Raw genomic sequence first — 23,061 nt, 5'->3', positions numbered from 1 at the left:
GTTACCATAAACATTATATGGGTCAGTTGTGAGCTTGCTCATGAAAATGCAGTTAAGCTCTGGAAAGCCCAGAGCACCGGCTTTTGTGTACCACAGTGGGTCAGAACAGGGACAGCTTTACATGGTTGCAGGCTAGATATACTGGGACTGCCCTTTAGTGGCAGTGCTAATCAAAAATGTCATGTGAAACTCCTGTTACAAAGAGTAAGTCTAATTAACAACTCACCATTTTCATGTTAAAAATTCCTGTCATTTGGCAAATTCCCACGATTGTCTTTTTCTCTTGAACTGTTTTGTGTTGGGAAAGATAGAGCATTGCCAAGAAATGTGTTCTTCTCAGAATAGCCATATGCAGATAATGTCCTATTAGTTCTTTATCTCAAAATAAACAAACAAACAAATAAATAAATACATTAGAGATAATGAGTAGTTGGGTTGGGAGTCTGAATATTTGGGAAATATTCTGTTGGTTTTTATCAGTTCCTTTCCAGCAAGAGAAGCAGCACAAGTACACTGCTACTGCCTGTACCCCCAGCTACAGAATCAGTTTTTTGGATGGAAGTAAATCCTTACAGGGGACTCTCAGAATTCTCTAGTTATGGTGAGACAATAACACATCTTCTTCACAGGACATCTCCACTGGTGAATGTATTCTCACATCCTGTGGGTTCAGTTTTCTTGGCAGTACCACTGCTCCAACTTCTTCCAGGCCTAAGGTGTGCAAAACGTGCTTTTTGTGTGGGTGCCTAGATCAGATGCAGGATGCCACTTGAATGATCATTTGTTTCTTCATCTAAAAATGCTAAGCATAATAGATATTTGTAAAATTTTATAGTTGGCAATAATGAACTAACTTTTTATTGAAATAGAACTATGGTTTGCTGTGCAGATAAAATTTGATTTATTTTGAAAAATTTGCATAGTTGTATATGAACTGTGCTGATTTGGAGGTGTTGTTTGACCAAACAAAGATTTCTTCAGCAGGTCACTGGGATATTTTGCAAATGACAGCAGATAGTATCACTTACATAAATCAGCACTGTCAGTTTTGATTTGAAAGTGGACACCTTTAATATAACTTCCAGTTGCTAGAAAACGTTCCTCAGTGGGAACACTTGAAAGCCGAAAGTAAAGTATATTTCATTTATTACACTCCAAACTGTCAACACCTAGAAAAGTATACCCAGGGTGATTGGTTTGCATTGTATGGAGCAGATGATGAGTGTGCCAATCTGTGTTCAGTCAGAATCAGCACAATATTTGGTCACAGGCATGTGTTCCAGTCTGATGAGAATCAGTATACTTATCTGCAGAATACACACCTTTTAGAGAAGGTGTCCTATATGCAAAGCAAATTACGTGTAACTGAAAAAAATCTCACTATTAAAAAAAAATCAGGCATTTATTGCTTCTTTTTTGCTATGTGTCTGCTTTAGGAAAAAAGAAGAAACACAGCTTTTATTATGAAATACCAACCTTTCTTGGTTCTGAGAAGAAATTGGTGATAAATTAAGCTAATCTCCATCAGGATTACTCTGCATCTGGGATTTAGGCAAATTGAATCAGAGGCCTGAATAGTGACAGTGAATATCTATTAGACTGTAAACAGAATAATAGGCCCTGTGAATTTTAATGAATGAAGTGAGTGGCTGAACTCTTACAGTTTACAGAAGGCATATGGTTAGTGATGCATACAGTGTGCCAGGAACAACATATAATGGAGATCTCTTAATGGATAAAATCTTGATTACTAAAAGTGAAGAATAAATAGAAAGATTTTGAAAAGCTTTTCCTTACTCTTCTTTTTCTTTGCTTTTTATGCTTAGAAGCATAGCACTTGACTTTGGTTTCTGATTATGATAGGTAAAGATGATAAAGGATGTAGCTTAAAATATGTTGACTTTTTTTTTATAAATACCGCCCTCTGTATTAACAGTTTAGAATTGATTTAAACGATTCAACCTATGTAACCGAATTGCAAGGTATGTCAGTTTTCTGTAGCTGCCCATACAAGTCTCACTTATGCAGGTGATTTTCTTAATATTTGTGCTGCTTAAACTTTTCTTACAGTGCCTGAGAACGATGCTCCTAGACCGTGACTTATCAGATATTAGCCACTGTGTGAACAGATCCAACAAGTTGAGCTGAACAGGAAATTGTTTTCACCAACTTGCAAATAACTTCCTTTTCTGCCTCAGGAAAAAAGAAAAAAAAAAAAAGTTTTTCAGAGAACTAGTCTGCAGCAGGCTTAGCTAGGAGCTGCTTGGGGACTCTGCAGTGCACTCCCTGTAACGGTATAGATCCACCTGTGATTCCTTTAAATGGTTTGGAGAGACTGCTTTGTAAAGCTGGTACTCAGCCCTGTGCATAACCTGGAGATAGAAAGACGCCTAGTTTAAAAATAATGGGCAGTTCAGGGTCTGAAAGACAGAAATGACATTGACTGGAAAAGGGATAACTGGAGGACTTAGGGGATTGGACACTAGTACCAAGTGTATAGAAAAGGTTCTGGGCATGCAGCAATTGGAAAACAATTTGGCAAAATGACAGGAAAATTAGCAAAACTTGGAAAGGAGGAGAAAGGTCTCCAGTAAAGATTTATTTAAGAGTTGGTGTAGAAGTAATTGTTTGGTGTGTGTTGATCAGATTACAAGAAAGCAAGCTGAAGTAGAGAGAACAGAAAGCACCTATACACAGAGCCTTGTGAAGTCTCCACGGTAATTTGGAAAGGTGGGAGTTGAGGGGTTTCCCCAACACATGTGCTGGAAGAGCTACAGAGAAATGGGAAGAATTCTAGGAGGGTGCAGTCATAAAAACCATGTGACGTTATTTTGAGAAAACACGGTTGATAGGATTTATGGACTTTTTTATTTAAAAGAGTATAAGCAATACCAGAGCTGACCTCTTAAATGAGGTTCCAAACACATTTATTTCAGCAGTGCAGTGGCCTTACACAGGGCACACGGTTTATAGTTTTTATGCTTTGTGGGTGTTTTTGCAGAAAGATGGCATGACCTCAGACACTGAACTGAGTGTTAGGAGCTCTTGGTGCTCTTCACACCTTGGCCACTGACCTGCTGTGTGACCTCTGGAGTGCTGCTTCACCTCAGTATTTCTCGGTTTTCCCTGAATATTCTTTGTTTGCCATGTCCAGTATAACTGTGCTGACTTTGTCTGCCCTAACTCTTCAGATAATAAACTCTCTGAGATCCCAGGTATTTCTTAATGCACGTGTATGAAACTCTAATCTCTGTCAGTGCCTTTTTTTTCTCCTCTGTGTAAATAACTGTAATATATGATGTTTTAAAGCAATGATGCTAGTTTGGCTAGCACCTGAGTAAATCAGAGGTAATTCTGTTGAAACCAAAGAATTTACAGCAGGGAAGAAATTAATGTAAATGAGGTAGGACTTAAATGCTGAAGTAAATAGGACTTTAAATTATTATTATTGCCCATTTCACATAAATATAACTTTAGAAACCAATATATTTTGACAGAAATATTCTGCCTGTCATCCCACGCTGATTATACATATTTCAACTCATTCTCTGCTATGAAGAAAACTATTATTTTTTCCCTGTTGTAGGTCACAAAACACAGTAATTGTGTTGAAAATTTAGCAACACTACAGCGAAAACTATGGAGTGTTTGCTGACACTTTAAAAAAAAAAAGCATCAGTCTGAAAACATTTGGGTCTAGAACTTAAACTTTCAACAGTCTTAAAGCTTAATGTACAGGAGAGATTAGGTAACTGTAAAGCTGTAATTTTATATATGACAAAATGTCCCTCATACCAGTAAGCTTCAGATGTGTGTTCTGTAAATGAGGTGCCCAGCTGATGCAATAAGAGGGGCTTCATTCCACGTGAAGTCGTGTTACAAAGAATGCTATGAAAAGAAACAGAATTTTAAGACAAGATTTCAGGTGTAAATGGAAGTGTGATAGCTAAACAGTTGCCAAGAAAGGATTAGAAAAGAGACAAAGCTGACCAGTAATACAAAATCCTCTCATTTTGAATCACAAGGGGAATTTTAAAATGCTCAAATATACTCATAAGTATATATTGTGTACTTCTCTACAAAATATAAACGATATCATAATTGGCCAGAATAAGTCTATTGGTGCATCTTTGTTTAAATACAGTTTGTTTCAAAAAAAATCTAAAATTAAAAACTGTCCATGACTTAAGGTCACTTTTCTATTGATTTGTAAATAAATTGAATTGTCTTTTAGACATAACACAATGTATTCAATTTCCTTGTCTTACAAATTTCAAATGTAGGTTGAAATATTTCTAATATTTTCCCCTATGGTTTTCTGCACCTAGAACTGGTTAAGAAAATGCAGTGAAAAGAATGTTCTCAATTTTGCACTTGAAAATAAATGTTTATAAAGGAATAATTTGTTTTCAATGGTTTTGAATCAAGAAGGAATGGTATTTTGGTAGACGATGTAGGATGAGATTGGTAGCAAAGGTATTTTTGAGAAACGTTGAGAAATACAGTATTTAAACAGTTGACAGCCAAGCGATACTTTTCCCCCTCTGTTCCCCTAATGGCAAGCAGGAATAACACAACTTAAGCCAGCAAAGTTGTACAAATTCAAATCTTACCTGTAATAGGAATCAGATTATCAAATTTTATGCAACACAGTTTCTCATTTCTGTTATTGTACCCTAATATTCTTCTCCCTTATTGCATCCTATACTGGGTTTTGGGTTGCAGTTCTAAATGCCAGGAAGCCGAGTCTTGTGTTTAAATACTGGAATCCTTTCTTTTACTGTGTGACTCAAGGGTTTTGTCAGGAAAGCCACAGTGGGTTTAGCTTTAGTAGTTGAAAAACAATACCATGCAAATCTGTCTACACTTTTGCAGATGTTCTTATAACCATAGTTGGACTTGGGATATTACTGAATTCACCTTTTCTAGTTCACAGTCTATCATCCATAGCTCGGAGCCATGAAGAAGGGAGGACTGGGCTGCAAACTGGAGATAACTTTTGCCACAAGGGTAGAAGAGGCTAGTAATATTTTAAATTTAGATAATTTTCCAGAACTTATCTGTTAGATCTGTAGTTATGCTAATGTGTGTTCAGATTTGCTTATATTAATCAATGTGGAAATTCAGGTTGTAGATGCAATGACATTATCACATTATTTTGTATGTACGTTCTGTGATTTCTCAATCTTTATGTAAAAAGAATTCTTGCACATCCATCAAGTGAGGCATTTCTTCCAGGCAATGTGTGCTTTCATATTCCACTGATCTCTATGTAATGCTTTGAGCACTATTCTCAGTGCCAATCCACATGATTGTTTATTTTAAATCAAATATATCAACCTGTTACCTGTCTTTACTGGGTGTATTTCTCCCTTTCAGCTCTTTATTAAACTAGCCTTTGAAACTTCACAATTCTACTAGCGTTTATGTAATGTCGTCACTCTGATATTCCCTTGTGTATCTTTTTCTTTTGTTTGGGTTTAAATACATTCTACAGCTTACTTGTTTACTTTAATCTTAATGGAAAAGATAATAAAAGCTGATCTTAATTCCTCCAAGTATGTACAAATAAAGAGCTGAGCCATGTAGCTTGAACATGTATGTTCGTGAATTTTAGAACTGAAGCAGAAACTGTGATTGAAGACAGATAAAACCATCACACCACATTATAAATTACCTGTGTGGCACTGGTAAAATACTGTTTCTGCCACTTGAACATTTGGCAATTGCATTCTTGGTTGGTATTGAATACTGAAGTTGGCAGAGGGAGATAAGACTGGTCTGTATCTCCTCTACACCTTCACACTCTGCTTTCAGGGCATCTGCTGGAATCACTGAAATGACATGTGATCTCTGGGGATCATAAGAATTAAGTTGACCTCCTGAGGCTGACTCATTTCCATGGGTCAGAATGCTACGTTACAGCCCTTGGCCAGACAAATCTACTGCAGCGGTCTGTCTTGTCTTTCTTTCTTGTCTGCACTCTTGTCCCTTTCCTGATTGGAAGAAAAGTTATGCCTAGAAGATATACTTGTTCAAGTGAAGGAGCTAGCTGTGGTAACTTAATTTATTTATATCTATATATACACACACATATATGTATAAAATTACGTTACTATAGAAGAGTTTTTCATTGACATACAGGACTCGTACTGTGAGATCAGTTTAAACATTATTACTAAAAGTATTTTGAAAGTCATTTTTAGAGAGGCAGTAAGGACCAAGTAACTGTACTTTCACTGAAAAAATGTGAATGCTTGTTTCAGCTGCTGAAGCAGTGAATGACATCATCTTTCTGTGGCACTTTGTCCATTTGTCTTGTTGATCGTGAGCTATCTAGGGTGGTAATGCTTTCTCAAGCTTTTGCAGTGCTAGCATCTACACTAACCTTAAGCCAGCAATAACTGCTCTACCACAAAAGTTCTCTAAACTCACCTTTCAGTTCTGTGAAATTCAGATCTTTTCCACAGACAGCTGCAACATCTTCACAATACTTTTGTTTCTTTAGGAAACTAACCTTGTTTCAGAAAAGATTTTCAATTTCATTCTTGGTGTAATGTTCTGGGTCACATCCTTGTACTGTCCCAATCTGCAAAACAAGTGGGTTTCTAAGAACACATTATTTGTAGCTAAGGACACTCATGTTGAACTACATGCAATATATTATGTGTAGGATTGTTCTGTATATTACACTGTCCTATACATCTGTGTGGTTCATTGACCCCGGCCAGCAGTTAACCACATAGCTGCTTGCTCATTCCCTGTCCCCAGTGAGACTGGGGGGAGAATAGGAAGAGCATTCATGTGTTGAGGTAAGGAGAGTTTAGTAAGTGAGGGAAAGAGGGGGAAAAAACCCCAAGGGATGTAGACCAATGCCCAGCCAGTGTCTGAGCAGTGTCCACCTGCCAGACCAATCCTCTGTGCTCCTCAGTTTTTATTATTGAGCAGATATTATGTGGTGTGAAATGTCCCTTTGGTCAATTCTGGACACTTGTCCCAGGTGTGTCCCCTCCCTACTTCTTACGTGCCCCAGCCTACTTGCTGAGAGGGAAGGGTGGGAAACAGCGAAGGCCTTGATGCTGTGCATGCACGGCTTGGCAATTGTTGCTGTGTTATCAACACTGGTTCAATCCCAAATGCAAAACACTACACCATAGGATCTGCCAGAAGACAATCAAATCCATCCCAGCCAGACCCAGCACAACATTATTACTATTGTACAAAGCACAGTAAGGCTTAAAATATTCCATAACTAATGTAAATATTCCATAACTAATGTAAGCCATGACTTCAGCCATGAGATCTGCACCAGTGCAAGACTGAAGACTAGCTACACATAGCTACAGTTCTAGCATCAGACTTTGGTTTGTCTTGGGGCCGTTAAGTTTTGTTATACTACAAACAATGACAATAGAGTGTGTAAATTAACATGGTAATTACGAGAATAATTTCAGGCATTGACTTGGTCATATGACATTAACTGGGGCTCTTGATCCATTTGTATAAATTCCAAGAACAGCTACTGTCAGAGCTTTTTCAGACATAAAGACCTTACTAACAGTGTGTTGTTAGAGTCTGTGTATCACCACAGCTTCTTTGAGTGTTTAATTAAATATGACCTTTTAAATGAAAGAAGACCTTCATCTTTATACATCTCAAAACTGGCAAAAGATACAGTGCTAAAAAGTGATTGCATGCTGAGACCAAAATCTAAAAATGTTATCTTAAGAATGGGTATTTTGGGTTGTGAAAATTAAGAGTAAAAAGGCTTATAAGGGAGGTATTATGGAACTGTATGCAACCCAGTAGATGTAATATATACTGTATAACCATACGGAGTTGGTAGATAATGCAACAATTGCTACAGATTAAAAAGAGATGGGTACTTTAAGCTCATGTTGTTAGAATTTTAAGCCTTCTTTCCCCCCCCCCCCCCCCCCCCTAGTCAGACCAGTAGCAATTGCACTGGTCCAATAAGATGTGTTGTAGATTTGTTTTCAGGAATTAATCAGGGATTCCTATTCTAGTTGGCTGGCAGCAGCTAAGTGTATCCCACAGGAACAGTGCTGATGGTAGCATCTAACTTGGGAAAATGGCTTTACTAACAAAGTATCTCCTAGATTTGACACCAAAGAAAAACAAAGCGAGAAAATCAAATCCTAGTACTACTAGTACTAATAAAGGCATTGCTATTGTACATCAATATAGTACTGATAGTACTGAAGTCATATCCTGCACTGATATCATTGTAGGCAGTTTGCATCACCAGTGTATGCTTAGAAGTTTAAAAGCTAGTACTTCTGAAATACACAGTGGGATATGTTTTTGTTTAAAGTCATACACTTAGCTCCAGAGTGTGTTGGATCAATTTCTTAATCAAAGAATGAGATTATACTGGCTTCAGTACACTCACAAACAAAACCTGTGTTGGTTAAATCCTAGGTTTTTGTCATCTTCAGTTTGGAAATGGTTCTTCCTAACATAGTTAAAGACCTGTGTGGCTTTGATGTTGAACATTTCTGTAGTAAAGCGTGAACTGACATATAAATGAAATCACTAATAAGTAAACAATTACGCACATGAATACATTAGTATATGATGGATAAGGATATATCAAGAGAAAAAGCAACTTAAAATAATAGGGAGACTATCATTTTTTAAGGCATTTAGCCAGGGAAAAATGTGTATCAAAACATGATTATTACAACTTAATAATGTGAAGAAGGCAGGTTCAAAAATAGCTGGTCTTTGAGAGTCCAATTTGAAAGTCTGTTAAGCAGCCTTGTTTTTCACATATGGTATGTATTTCACTTAGGCTTCAGTGTCTTAGAACTGCTCAGGGAAAAGAGGAATTGAAGCGCAAGTCCTCTGTATATATGGTCTACTGTGGTATGCTTGCATATCAAAATCTGTTACTTGTAATTTTCTCTTTCCTTGTTTTTTGTTTAAAATTCCTTTTTTTTCCTTATTTTTCCTTATTTTTTTTTTTTTAATTGCTGTTATGGATTCTTCATGGTCTTTCTGGTACCTTCCTTTCTGGAGCTCTGAACTAAAAGGCAGGCACAGTGGAGTTGCAGTTTTGGGGTTCCACTGTTGCTACCTCTGTCAGCTTGTTCATTCATCATGCACCTCTTTTGGAGTTTGGATACACCAATGAAATTTATCTAATAATGCCATAAGGCTATTGTCTGGCAATGAGATGATGTCTGAGATGTTCAAGTGAATGTTTAACTTTGATTCTTCTCATGCTTTTTGTTTATCTGTGCTTGGCTATTTGACATTATTTGTAGTCTTCCCATGTGGCTTTGCAGTTAATTTCCTTGATGTTTTACTCCTTTAATTTACATTTCTTATTTGCACCAGTATACAAGTGTGCCTCTTCTAGCTCGATCACTTACATCTGACAGAGACCTTCTTACTTTTGAAATTTGGGAAGCTGATTCAATTTGATTGAAAAATTACAGTTGAGCGTATTTTTTCCATTTTCAAATATATCTCCTACATGCTGCAGCAGCCAGTTTACTGTTAGACCATTTATCTGTAAATTTTTTTTCATAGTGTGTGCTTTTCTTTTTGGGGCTTTCTGCTCTCTTATTTGTTTCCTTCTGTGAGCTTGGTCCAAGTTGCCCTAGCTCCCTGCCTGTAACATTTGAAGTTCTTCATTCTTTTCAGCAATGTACTTGCAGACATGTTTATGTAAAATACATTTTGTTAGAAATACTGTGAATGGAGAGACCCACCATGAATCACAAAACGGGACAAATTCCGTTGTACCTCCTCTCCCCAAATTTATAGTAGGGTAATTTTGGTTTTAGTAATTAAATTTTACCTAAATACAGAAAAACATTAAGTTAGGTAGTGGTAGAAATATAAACAAATCTTGGAATCAGATGAATCTCTTGTGCTTTGTTCAAGATATATCAGCAAATGCTTTTTAATAACTGTATTTTGAATACACTAGAGTCTGTAGAGTACTTACTGCAAATGCCAATAAACAGGCTTCATAATTCTGCACTCAGTTTCTATGAGATGAAGGCATTCTGCAGAAAAAGAATTTTCAGGAGTTAATCAGATACTGGTGAGAGATAGTTTAATAAGATGAGCCCCACATGTGATGATCGAAAGAAAACCTTATTCTCTCGTTTTAAACTCAGCCAAGGTGTCTGTGTTGACAATCACAGTTCTGCTTGAGTCATGGATGTTGAATGCGCTAGGAGGATCTTCTGACAATAACAATGAGTTACTGCTGTTGTCTCTCAGCCAACAATTTTTAAATAAAAATGCTTTGCTCTGCTTTTGACAAAATGCTTTTGTCATAGTTGCATAAATATTGAAACAGAATAACTTAACTTACACAACTGATGATTTATACTAATGCTTAGTGTTATTTCATGGAACCAGAGAACTGTAGCAATGGGAGAAGTAGGCATGTCAGCCATCGATTCTTTGTTGTGCAGTTGGGCTCATGCTCAGCTGTAGAAGGTATTATTCAAGCCTGTGTGGTGTTGGGGAACAAGAACCAAAATCAGGTTTGGATTCCATTCAGCTTTCATTCAGGTCAACAAAGTCTTTTCAACAGGATGTTTCATACTGTTTCTTTTATTCTAGTTATAAATAAACACAGGAGAGTGTCCTCACCCCTGCTGGGTTTCTTCTTTCCCATTAATTGCAAGTACTATTTTTTATCTAGTAATCTTGCAATTTTTTACTTTTCCTAGATTTTTACTTCAGTTTTACTAAATCCCAGTAATCCCTTTTCTCCCCACTCCAAATAATGGTTCTCCTTTCCTGTTGTTTAAACCTTGCAGTTTGCTTTTAATATTATTCTGGTTTTTATGGATTTCTTTTAAGCTGCAAGCATCTTTCTGGCTTAGGCAATGTGTATCACATTTCAGAAATGATCATAGAAAAATTGTCCTTTATTGTTACCTTATTTATTAGTCACTAGCAAAAGGCAGTTTAATTATGCAGCATTAGCGGGATCAGACATCCTATCAAGCTCTAGTTCTTGCTTAAAATTAACTATAAGTCTTCAACAGCAGAAATGAGATCTAAAATTGACGCTTCTGTTGGCGCCCCTGCTTCAGACCTTGTCAAAGCCAGTGTTAAAGAGCAACTGCAACGGGTTTGGTCTGGCACCTGGTCTTCTTCCTCCCACCTGAGCTGGTGCCTGTTTAAAACACCCGCTAAGGGCACCCATGCAGAGAGGCTCCCTGCCCAGACCTTTTGTATGGGCCAGCTGCCTAGAGAATACAACCCTTCCCGTGCAAGCCTTGGATAATAATACAGCGGGCTTGTGTGCTCCTATGCTGGTTATCAACAATGGATAACCACTACTGTGATGATTTAAATTGTAGAAATTGTATTGGGAAGAATTGGTGGCCAGGGCAGGTTTGATTTACAGGAAACAAAATTTCAGGTTTTTGAACAAAAGGTGTTTCACCAAATACTGGTATTTCTTCATGCAGTGAGGTATGAGTAAGTTTTAAAAAGATCTCTGACCACAGTGAAGTCTGACATTTCTGTTGTTACTTCAAGTACATTAGTAGACTGGATCAGGAAGGGATTTTTAATTGATTCTACAGGAGCTGCTTTGTCTTAACTACTGATGGCATTATAAATATAGTTATATTGCTAAAGACATTGAAAAAATGTACCTATATTTAAGAACATTTTCTGTTTTAATGTTCATCTTCTGTGTTCTAAATACTATGTTATTTACTACTACAGCAGGTATGCTATTCAACCAATAATACAGAATGAATGTAATTCCATTCTAAAGGAGCTTAGTCTAAATGATGCTGGTTTTTTCATAGTGTTTGCACCTCAAGAAAAATAGCAATGGAATGTTTTTTGCTTGTGCATCTTCCAGGCTCTAACCGGAGAGTTACAGCGCAGCATACAAGAGCTGAGAACAAAAATCAAACAGGCCAAAAAAATGGGAGAAGTGAGAGTGTGCAAAAAGGGTCTTTCCCAAGAGTCTGTTCAGTTGGCAGCATCTATCCTTAATGTTTCAACAACTGATCTCAAGGAGATATTAGAAGTGGATGATGATGAGGTAAGTTACTTTAAGGACTCTTCAGTAAAAAGGTGCTAGATCAGAAAATGGTATTTGATCCTGAGGAAAAGTACTTCCAGGTAGAGACAAATTTCACTGTGCAACATCCAGCACAAACAGAACAGAACAGCTGGATTTAAATAAAAAGGTCAGGTTAGTGACTCGTAAAGTGTCAAGACTTCGGGCATGTATAAATAAAATATAAATGTACTGTTTTGAGCATGTAGATGTAGAGACATTATTTGAAAATCCTTAGTAGTTTGCTTTTTCATGAGACTGTTTGGCAAGGTTATACATTTTAAATAGACTTCTGCATTAATGAAAACAAAATTAGAATGTATCTTGCTGTACCAGATTGATTCCGTTGGCGCTTTCTTTCTTGAATTGTGATACCTATTAAAAGTATTTCTAGTAGACAGATGGTTTCTGGGGGAATCCATTGCCTTTTTTTGTTGATTCTATCATACATTTTACTATGCAATATTTGATAGTGTTTTATCAAATCACCCTCTATTAAATAGATATAGTAATAGGATTTCTTATTCAGATTTATTTAGGCCTGATCAAATAATACATGAAAAAGCTAGTACACTTACCTTAATAGGAGTGTCTGGGTGTTGAACATTATTGGACAGTAACAGTATTCTGGTGATGACTTAGGTTTAGCCTTGTTGGAGCTTTATATTTCAGAACTCACAAAAGAGAATTTTCACATTGATTAAATAAAGGTGCATTGTATATGTATGCATTGATACAGATTATGTTCTTGAATACAAATAAAATGGACTGATGCCTGCCCTGTTTACTAACATTTATACACCCCTGTAAGGTGATTCACTTTTGACAGATCTGTTCCATACTTACCTCATTCTCAAGTAATTTCTATGTCTTTGGTTGTAATCACTGTTGTGAATATATGTGTAAAATACACAATCATATGTAACTATAAATTGATAGCAGATTTAAAATACAGGTCATGAATTTACGGTACACAGATTTTATATACATATTCCGTTTACCAGTGTGTAGACTCAGGCACCTTTGAACTAGTAAAATTTACACATAGATCACACGTACACCTTTATATTAATGGGAAAAGAACATACCATGCATATTTCCAGGGACATGCACAAACATTAACAGAGTCCTCATACTTGGTGGATATGCTTCAGATAACTAGTTTTGCAATCATAGTTCCCACTTGCACATGCTGTTTATTTAATTTATATCCAATCACACATGTCCTTTATTGTTCACTATGTTCTTCTCAAGTGGTGTCAAAATACTGTTTCTGTGTTATATGTCTCTATTTTTAGGAAACAGCGAAGACAAAAATGGAATTTGAAAAAGATAAAGAATGGCTGCAGTATATACAGAAACTTCTTGAAGCACAGGTGCTGAATTTATATCTTCCCTTAATAAATTATAACTTTCTAGTCAGAGTAGCTATGTGTTTTTAGGTTGTAATTAATCTTTTGCATTTGTATTATGTTGCCATTGATGGTCCCAAACTATACTGTGATAAGGCAACGTAAAAGCCTTGTTTAGTATCATTTCCTGTTTATTTCTATTAAAATAGGAGTCAATGGATAAAACCGAAGAGATGTTAACCAAGGATTTGTGATAGCTAACTTAACAGCTGGAACCAGTGAAACAATGCTAGAGAAAATAAGCGCAGACCTTCCTTGGCAAATGTGTTAATTGAATTATTGAAACAGTGTGTAATGCTTGCTAGAGTGAAAAGGATCCATTCTCTCATACCTCTTAGGAAAAAGAGATTTTTTTATTATGTGCCTTTAAAGTTAGTAGTTGATATGGACACCTGAGGAGTTCATGGGTTTCAGTGACCTTTTACTGTGGACCTGTTTCCAGTCAATTCATGTTTTCCTCATAGCCAGACAGCTGTTTATTATCGTGTCTTCTCGCATTCTCTACAATATTTTCTACTGAGACCTCGAGCAGCTTGTTAGTGGGAAGTAAATATTGATTTGGCATCCTGTCAATGCAGAAAGAATGAAAAAATTTCCACCAGAGGCCCCTCAAACATTTTCCTATCGACATTTTCTGGGCAGAGAGGAAAGCTGCATAGAGGATGACAAGGCTGAGACTAGTAGAAATCCCTGAGGGGTCCATTGAGACTGCTGCTGTGACCTGTGTGATACTTTTTCTTCTCTTTCAAGTCCTTTTTTTAATACACACGGAGTCTGCTGGGATGCTCCCCTCTTGTAAGTGATCAAGGGCAGTTTATTGGCAGGTGAGAGCCCTGCTTTTCTAGCCATAGTCAGCTTTTGCTTGGACATCACTGACAACATATACTGACTCTTGAAACTTTTCCATTTTATTTTAGTTGTCTGCTTGATTCAGATGATGGGTAGCTGATGTCTGAAAAGAAATAAAATTTGATTTACAAATCCAGTGTTCCTAATGCATATTCACTAGCATGGGTCCATTAGCAATGTAGTTCATATCAGTTAAGAATGTGAATGATTGAAAATATTTTGAAAGCCATTTCAAGAGAACACTCACATCCAAATTTATATATTTTATCATTAATAGCTTTTGTCTCTCGATTGTGTCCTATGACCAGATTTTTAAGAAGTGACAGTTTTTCCACTCTTTCATTATCAAAACCTACTACCATTAAGACTGCTTAATTGCTGCAGTGGAGGAGATGGAAATATCAGTTTGCTTTTACTGGTTTTGTCAGAAATACTGGCATTTTAATTTAGTCTTGTAATGTTATGTGGAACTCAGCAGTAAAAGCACAAATATTCTTATTCACTATATTGCCTTCATTTTAAGAACTTCGAAAAAATCTATAAATTTCAAGATTCTGTTCATGTAAGGGACTCCAAAACACAAATCAGATTCATGGAATAAAACAAAGAATTCTTATTCTTTTTTTTTTGTTTTGTTATCATTCTTTGGTTAATCGTTAAAAAATCCAAAGCAGAATTTTATCACTTCTCTTCATCTGATACAGGCAGCAAAAAGGCAGGGCATGGAGAGTTAGGGGTTTTTTGACTATGTAACCAACTATATTAGGATTGCAAATGTTAGCTAAGATAGAGGAGCTTATTGCTTTTAGCCGTATAAGTTTGTGTACAAATTAATACTGGTTTTCAGTGATTTTTTGTTCCATCTTACGGGGTTCCTCAGGAGGAGCTCTGAGGGTAGAAGTAATTCTTGGCAAGCTAGCCATCTTTAGAATTGCAAGGGGATTAGTGCTTTTTGGAAGCAGTCAGCTCTGCTTTTCATTTCTGTCCATGCTGTCACATGGATGGAAATTGTTAAGATCTCAGGGTCTCTATTTGGGAGCAGCTCACAGAAGATTCACTGTCCTTTAAATCCCTGAACTTACATCTTGTAGAGATTTGGGGGTTGGTTTCCTTTAGTAGGTATTGGTAATATTTCTGATCAGAAAACTGAAGCTCGAGGTGAAATGAAAGGTTTCTGTCAGCACTTTCTCATAGCAAACTGCTCACTTAGTGTTACAGGTTGGCAAACTGTGTAACCATTTGCATCTTGAACAAAGATCCAGGCTTGCCCTTTTCTGTTATTCTGAAAAAAATGTTTGGTTGAAAATTGCATCAGATCACTTAATATTGCAGTTTGATATAGTGTCTTTTTGTGCCATTGAGCCCAGACTTTGGAACATAATTGCCCAGCAGTATTGATTTAATTGCCTAAGTTTATTTGTGGACTCCTAATTATTGACTGGAGGTAAATTTAATGGAGAAACCTTTATGAACACTGGGAAGCTGCTGCTGTTGCTGTTATACATAATGAACTGCATCATATCCCTTTAGATCATTCTTCAAGCTAATTTTATTCCGCTGTGACAGTACAATAACATTTAAAATGTCATAGACGTTTTATTTTTATTGCTGACATACGCCATTTTACTGCTGCATTAGAATTTTGGGGGGGACTGAGGGAAGCACTAGTTGCTTTTTACTGTCATTTTATGGGTTCCCCTAAAGTGTAATGATAAAGGATAGCACACCTCTGTTTTACACTTCATCTGTACCTTTATTTTCCATACTCTCATGGCTTGAAAAAGTCTTAATTTCTGTCAGCTTTACAAGAATGTTAATATTTCTGTGATAAATATTTTTACATTCCCAAGGCTCACAGATACCAGTCCTTGTTTTATCAACTACTATAGAAACACATGTGGAGAAACTACAGCACTACTAAGAAGCTTACAATTTGATAGAGGCATCTCTGCATCAGGATGTTATTATGTAAATAAGAATCATATAACTGAAAAGTACAGTCATGTTCTGAATTCCACAGAGCTAGTAAAAATCACTTATTGTCTAAACCTATGTCTTGAATGGCCAACAAGTGGTTTTTTAGTTGCCTTTTTATGTTTGTACATTAACACCCAATGACTAGAGTGTTCTTACTAAAGTATAAAAATGGAACATCTTAATAACTGACATTAGGATAAAAGGTTCTCTTGCCTATGAATAGCCTGTATGTGAAGAGGCGTCACAGGAGCACAGGCAGAGATATTTGCTGCCAGCACAGGGGTATCTGAGTCATCTTGTATAGAGACATCAAACTGATTATGCATTAGTGATTGGGCATGGGAGAGAGAAGCTGGGAGAAGTATCACGTTATAGACCATTGAGTTTTCAGCAGTTCATGGTATTTGGGAAAGGAGGGAATGAGTATGGTTATCTCAATATGTATGTGTGTTTACAGCTTGCATGGGAAGTGGTGAGGCCTCTACCTACTTTCTCCCTCACATCTGGGTTTGTATGTCTGATTATTTGAACCTGGCACAGTATAGGCACTCTCTTTTTATAATCATACAAAAACAACCAAACAAAAATACAACCAAACAAAATAGCAACTTTTCCTAGCTTTTTCCCATCATAGGAAACTTATATAACTAAACCAAGAGGATGACTTCCTTTCACGTAAACTTAGACAAGATTTCTTGTACCACCCTAGGCTTTCATTCATTGTGACTGATTGTAAGGAACAGCATCTCCAAACAATCCATTCATAATTTTGTATGCGAGTACAGCATGTTTGCAGGATCCAGATTACTGCCTGAAGTCTCCAAGAACTACTTTTTAATAAAATACAGATCATCTGCCTAACTCTTCCAAGCACTGAACTAAATGACAGCATTGATTTGGCATGTTCCTTATCAGACATACAGCAGCACTTGCCTGCCCTTACTTCTCATGTACTCCTGGGGATGTCACATCTCACATAAACAAAACTGCCTAGTAAAAGCTTTCCTCTTATGACATCACGATGAATATACAAATCATATTCCATTGGTGAAAATTTCCAGAAGAGCTCCCTGCTGTCTGTTCTGTGGGTGCTCTGTAGGTATGTGTATAATCCATCTCTAGAACAGGTTCGGAACACTATATTCACTCTTCATCAGTAGGAATTTTCTCCAGTCCCTTTTTAGAATTTGCACTGGCTACTAAATAGAGATTTCCTCTGGTGTTGTCTGGGAATGTGCACTAACAGCTATGGTTGTTTCCTTATAAATTTCTTTTATTGAGTTGGAACTCGCCTGCTTTGCTTTCATTAGTCTTTCTCCAGCCTGAGTCTGTCTTCTGCTCTTTGAACAGGTCTCTGCTCTTTGCCTGACCTCTGCTCACACGCACACTTATGTATTCACTCATACATAAACACACCGGTGCACTCACCACTGCCGCCATCACCAGGTGTTTCAAGTACCTGCACCTGAAAAAGCAGCACCAGAGCAGTCTGAACTGTATCCTGGGCACTGTTAGCATCGATACAAGACCATCAGAATGTAATCATTATTTTCTTGTCATTATGAGAATAAGAGCTCAATCCTGTACATTGACAAACCGTTATGATATAAACCTATGTTTTATCTCATGCACACAAACAAAACCACATACCATCAATTCTGGGCTGAAAACAAGGAGAAATCGGCTTGATTACTCAGGATAAGAATACAGACAGGCACATATATTTTATATAATCATGTATATACAGCCATCACAAAGCAGAATGGCCAAAGAACAATAGTGAAGTGAAGCATTTCTCTAATTTTTTGTTTTGTTTTGTTTTCACTTTTAGTTTATAGTGAAATTAGGAGGGTTTAGTCATTGTAACCTGAGTTCCTTTAGTTTTATTTCAGGTTATTCCTTGTGGTTCACTCAATTCAATTTGAGGCAGCTCTGCAGTGTGTTTGGATAGTTTTGTTGGGCAAATGTATTATACTGATGATGCATATGGGGAGATTTAAAACAGGTGTAATCACTGATTTGTGTATTCCAGAAATTAAATACTTTCATTTTTATGTTAACGCATTTTAGACTTTGTGAAGCAGAGGCCAAGTAATGCTGTACTCTGTAAATGGAGACACTATGTCTCATTAGAATAACAACATTGCTTGGATTCATTATGAGTGTTTTCACTGACAAATCAGTGTATATTTATGCATTTGTGCTGAGTGAGACTCAGTCATGTCATGTAAGGTTGATAAATATTACTAGTTTATTTTTTAAAGAAGGGATCTCCAAAAGAAGCATACTCAAGGTCAGAATAAATAGGTGAGGGAAATATAAGTAAATATCAGTATTCCTGACTCTAGGATCATACTGCTTTACAGTTATCCATACACCAAGATATCTGTCTGATAAGTTGTGTAACAAATATGCTATTTCATTCCTATGGCTTTCTAGTATCAAAGAAGAAATCTGTAATTCTGGTAAATATAAACAAGTAAATAAAACTCTTCAAATCCACATGTAGTTTGCACTTTCAAATGTTGTGAATTTATACAAATCATGTAAATACTACTTCTCTTAAGCCTACCACAATTACTGATTCAGGATCGCTATCATTGTTAATACTTAGTGTTCAGTTGAATTGGTTGTGGCATAGATAACTGGAAAACATTTGAAGAAATATCATTCTGTATTAAAATACATAATTATCAGTAGTATAAATAAGCTTTCACTCCTTAGGTGTGCACTTAGCACTCACTGAACTCCCAAAGCCTTCCCCAAGCATATGGCAGGTTTGGAAGCTAGGATGAATACTTTGGAGCAGAGACATCTTCAACGGTTGTGAAGTTCTGGGGAGAAATGTAGAGGGAGGCTTCCCAGGATAGTTACAGAGCCGTCATTAAAAGTAAATCTGACAGGCTTCTATTAAAGATTAAGACTGTAGAGATCATCCAGTTCTCGGTGTCTGTATGGAAGGAAAACCAGATAAAAACATACAGCACTTTCTCTGAAACAAACAAATGTTGAAGGAATGATATAACATTCAACTTCCAAATGCTCTTGATTTAAATGGAAAGAGTTCTTGAAAGGTCACTTTGCTATGACATGGAAGCCACAGAGGGTAGTGAGCAGCAAGTAAAATGTAGCTGGAATTATATGAGCCAGAGACATCAATAAGAAACCATTCATCTCAGGCACAACATTAAAGAGGTGAAATGTATCAGAAATGAATGTAGTCAAGCTAGGCAAGAAGAATTAGAGACTTTGAGGTAATGGTATAGTGTTCTCATAAAAAACATATTTAGACGAGGAAGGAGAGCAATTAAGAATGAACAAGATGCTGGAGTCAGTGTTTTTAAAGCACAGTAGCAAGTAAGTGTCACAGAATTTCAGATAAGATTATGTCTTATATTACTGTGAATAGATTTGTGCTCAGTGAATTGGATCCCTCTATTCCCCAAAAAGTCATCACAATAGTGTACAGGAGAAACCTGACAGGTGTAGGAGACTACTAGAAAATTCTTACCAGAGACAGAAGTTATTTATGACAGATGGAGACATGTCTGGCTAGCAAGTACCAGCTCTTCAAAACCCCCTTTTCTACAGAAAAGGGAAACAATGCATATTACTGTATTTTTTCAGTAACTGCAAAGTGACTGGTGACCAACACGTAGGATTGCCATTACAGCCATTTCATGACAGATGCTTGCTATTAACAAGATTTTCCTTGCTACCATTTTAGGTTTTTTGTATTTTCCTGGCCTGTTCGTAATTATAAATATCAATATATTGATTCATATCTGTATATCAGTTCAGACATTACACCAGCATTTGTATTTGATAGACTTTTATGTCTGGGGTTTTGGTTTTGGTTTTGTTTTATATTTTTTATTCCACATATCTAGGAAACAGGCAGTACTCTATCTGGTGTAAGTACCGTACAGTTTTCTCTCTAAAGATGGAATAGAGAAGTGAAAAAATAAAATCAGAGCAGCGATACTCAAATGCAGAAACAGAGGGAGGTCTAGATGCAGAAGTATTGCCTTGAACTACAGTTGTGAAAAGCAGAAGAAACTGGTGATTGCCCTGCTCAACCAACTGCTGTATATTACCTAATCTATTTCCTGTGGCTTTATTAAAGTCAAATTATCTTTCCTTCTGATATGAGCATCGGCTGTTACTTTTGGCGTGGAGCTGACCCCTCAGTCACGCTGGTCTCAAGAAAGCTGACAGCTCTGTGAAGCTGACAAGACTTTTCAAGTGTAAACAGAAACTGTTCTGCTCTCCTCTGGCACAGCATCTGTGGCTGGAGCTGCAATGACGAGTGCTTTCTACCACCTCCAGAAGTACGTTCCAGCATACAGTGCACTGATGCACCAAGACTGTGAAAGAAAACCTCTTTAAGCCCTAAACCAATGACACTGAAAAATACACCAAATCTCATTCTTTGAAGACGTTGATTGTGTAAATACGTCTTTTAGGTTGGACGAGATGTAAAAGGGATACAAATTCACTTTTCTCTGTAAATACGTAAATACAAAATTTTGATAGTGTGTTTTAGAGGAGCAGACGTTTCTGTCATATCCCAATCCATCAAGGCAATTGGAGCTTTTGGGGTTTTGGGGTTTGTTTTGCTTTGGGTTTTTTTGTTTACAAGTTTTCACGTGTGAGTGTAAGACAGTTGCCGCAGTACTGAGAGCTGAACTGGTAGTTCTATCTCATCCTCCTGAGAGTAGTGAACATACACTACCTTTTCTGCATGCCCTAGAGATGACTGTAACCTTTTATTGATCAGCTGATTGAAGATAAATGACAGAGATGCTGGTACTGCAGTTTACATCATTAACATGGTCAGTAAAGCATGAATTGTTCAATAACGCGTTTATCTTTTTTCATTTTACTCTGTTCTTTTATCATTTTTATGGTAGAGAGCAAATTTTCAGACACTAACCAGGCAGGTGAACTTTAAAGATCAGATGTGTGCATGTGTGGTAGTTGTCAGAACCAAGTGAAATCTGATGGTTTAAAGATACTTAATAAATGTTTTTCACATGAAGAAAATAGAGTTCAATGATCATTTTTCTTACTATTTTTCTTTTTCAGTTTCCTTTTGCCTCATACTTAATGGATGCCATACTGGAAAAATTAAATGAGAAGAAGAAACTGGTAGAAGAGTACAGTTCTCTCATGAAATAAACTGTGTGAAATTGCTAAGACCTATCTTTGCAAAGTGTGACTAAAATATGTGTTTCCTCCTGTCTTTCCTCTTCACATAAAGAACTGTCAATATGCATATCCAATACATAAGTAGAAACTCTGAACTAATTAATTGTTGAACAAGAGGAATTAATTGCATTCCTGTTCAGAAAGGAGTGTGGTATTTGATTCCCAAAGACAAAAAATGCTGCAAATCAATGCAAAGTTAGAAATTATTTTCCTTCAGGTCTGTTAGCAGTGAACACCAGTACAGGCTTTGTAGAAAGGGGATGTTTTTGCTACAACCAATACGCATCTGTAAAATTCTGAAAGTACAAAAAGCAGCTAAGTAGCTCCTGGTTGTACTAGTCAGACAGTAGAAGTAGAATTTGCGGAGGAACTGGGGATATCATTGAGATTTTGCATACCTAATTTCTTTTAGCTTCTTTGTAAGTCCCAGCTTTATGATATATGCTACGTAAAATAATATGCTTTATGTTGGAAAACATGAGAAAAATGAATGTAGAAAAAAGTATTCAATGTAGAGTAATACTCCTAAGAAAAGCTGTATTTTCTTCTGTGTTGTAGTGTATTGTGTACAGTGAATTTAATTGTATTTTAAAAATTCAATTCAGTAAAGTTATTTCCAGTGTGGGGTTTTTCACTAGTAGTCCCAATTCATTCTCAGCTAACACCAAGCTGCAAGCTCTTACTTCCCTTGGGAAAGTGGTAGAGTTTTACCCAGTTGCTTCCATAGGATTTCTCTGGCAGTACTAACAAATAATTGCTGCTTCTTCACATTTCTGATGTTAAAAGAGTTAGTATTCCCCCGGACCAACCCACCTGAAAAAAACAAAAGACCCAGGCTTCTGAATTCATGTGGCAATAACATTTAGCTCTTATATATGGCTCTTTGTCTGTGGATAGCAAGTTGTTTTACACAGGTATCATTATTCATGTCGAGTGGGGAATCGGAAGCAAAATCTATTTACTCAACAGAAGCATGAAACAGAGAAGTTTTCTGCATGTCAGTCCAGTGCTTTTCCTGCGATATCACTGTGCTACTTTTAATTTATGGAGTTCATTATTTGGTGGCTCTAAGAAAAGGATGAGGAAGACATCACTTAACTTCTGCTCAGTTTCATCTGGTGATAACCGGGGCTTGAGAGAATTTTTATTGCAGTTACTGAAAAATCACATAAACATATTCTACCTGCACCTGTAAATTAACACCTAGAACTAGCCCTATATAAAATAAAGAAATACATCTTGAGGAATGGTTGACCACCAGCTTTTCCAAAGGAAGAAATAAGGGAATCATATGAAACTATTAGGTGATATATTCAAAGCAAGCAGAAGGAAGCCACTCCCATGCAAAGGGAACTGAGCTGCGGAACTGTATGCCTCAGAATTTTACTGAAGCTAAAAATTTACATGGGCTCCAGTGCCAATAAAATTATGCCAGTAACAATTATGGAAGATAAATCCATCAAAAGACGTGGAAACCATGTTCTTATGATTTTCAGCAATTCCAGTAAAATGTATTTGAAAATAATTTCAACATAA

At 36.7% G+C, this 23,061-nt stretch overlaps 1 protein-coding gene across 4 annotated transcripts in view; it reads left to right on the top strand.

Moving 5' to 3' along the window:
* Positions 1–22,159, top strand: part of CNTLN (centlein) — a 197,768-nt gene extending 175,609 nt beyond the window's left edge. For 3 of the 4 annotated variants that reach the window (XM_055790983.1, XM_055790985.1, XM_055790982.1), the window contains 3 exons: positions 11,873–12,058; positions 13,375–13,452; positions 21,403–22,159. In XM_055790983.1, coding sequence (XP_055646958.1) covers positions 11,873–12,058; positions 13,375–13,452; positions 21,403–21,495 — 357 coding nt within the window. In that variant the 3' untranslated portion in view covers positions 21,496–22,159. Of the gene's footprint in view, positions 1–11,872; positions 12,059–13,374; positions 13,453–17,664; positions 20,682–21,402 lie in introns of those variants that run through there. The other variant, XM_055790984.1, reaches the window with a different exon arrangement.
* Positions 22,160–23,061: the final 902 nt, after the last annotated feature.

Source organism: Falco peregrinus, chromosome Z (genome assembly GCF_023634155.1).
Source record: "Falco peregrinus isolate bFalPer1 chromosome Z, bFalPer1.pri, whole genome shotgun sequence".
NCBI classification, from domain to species: Eukaryota; Metazoa; Chordata; class Aves; order Falconiformes; family Falconidae; genus Falco; species Falco peregrinus.
The sequence above is the reverse complement of the archived record's forward strand: the minus strand, read 5'-3'. Positions and strand labels throughout refer to the sequence as shown.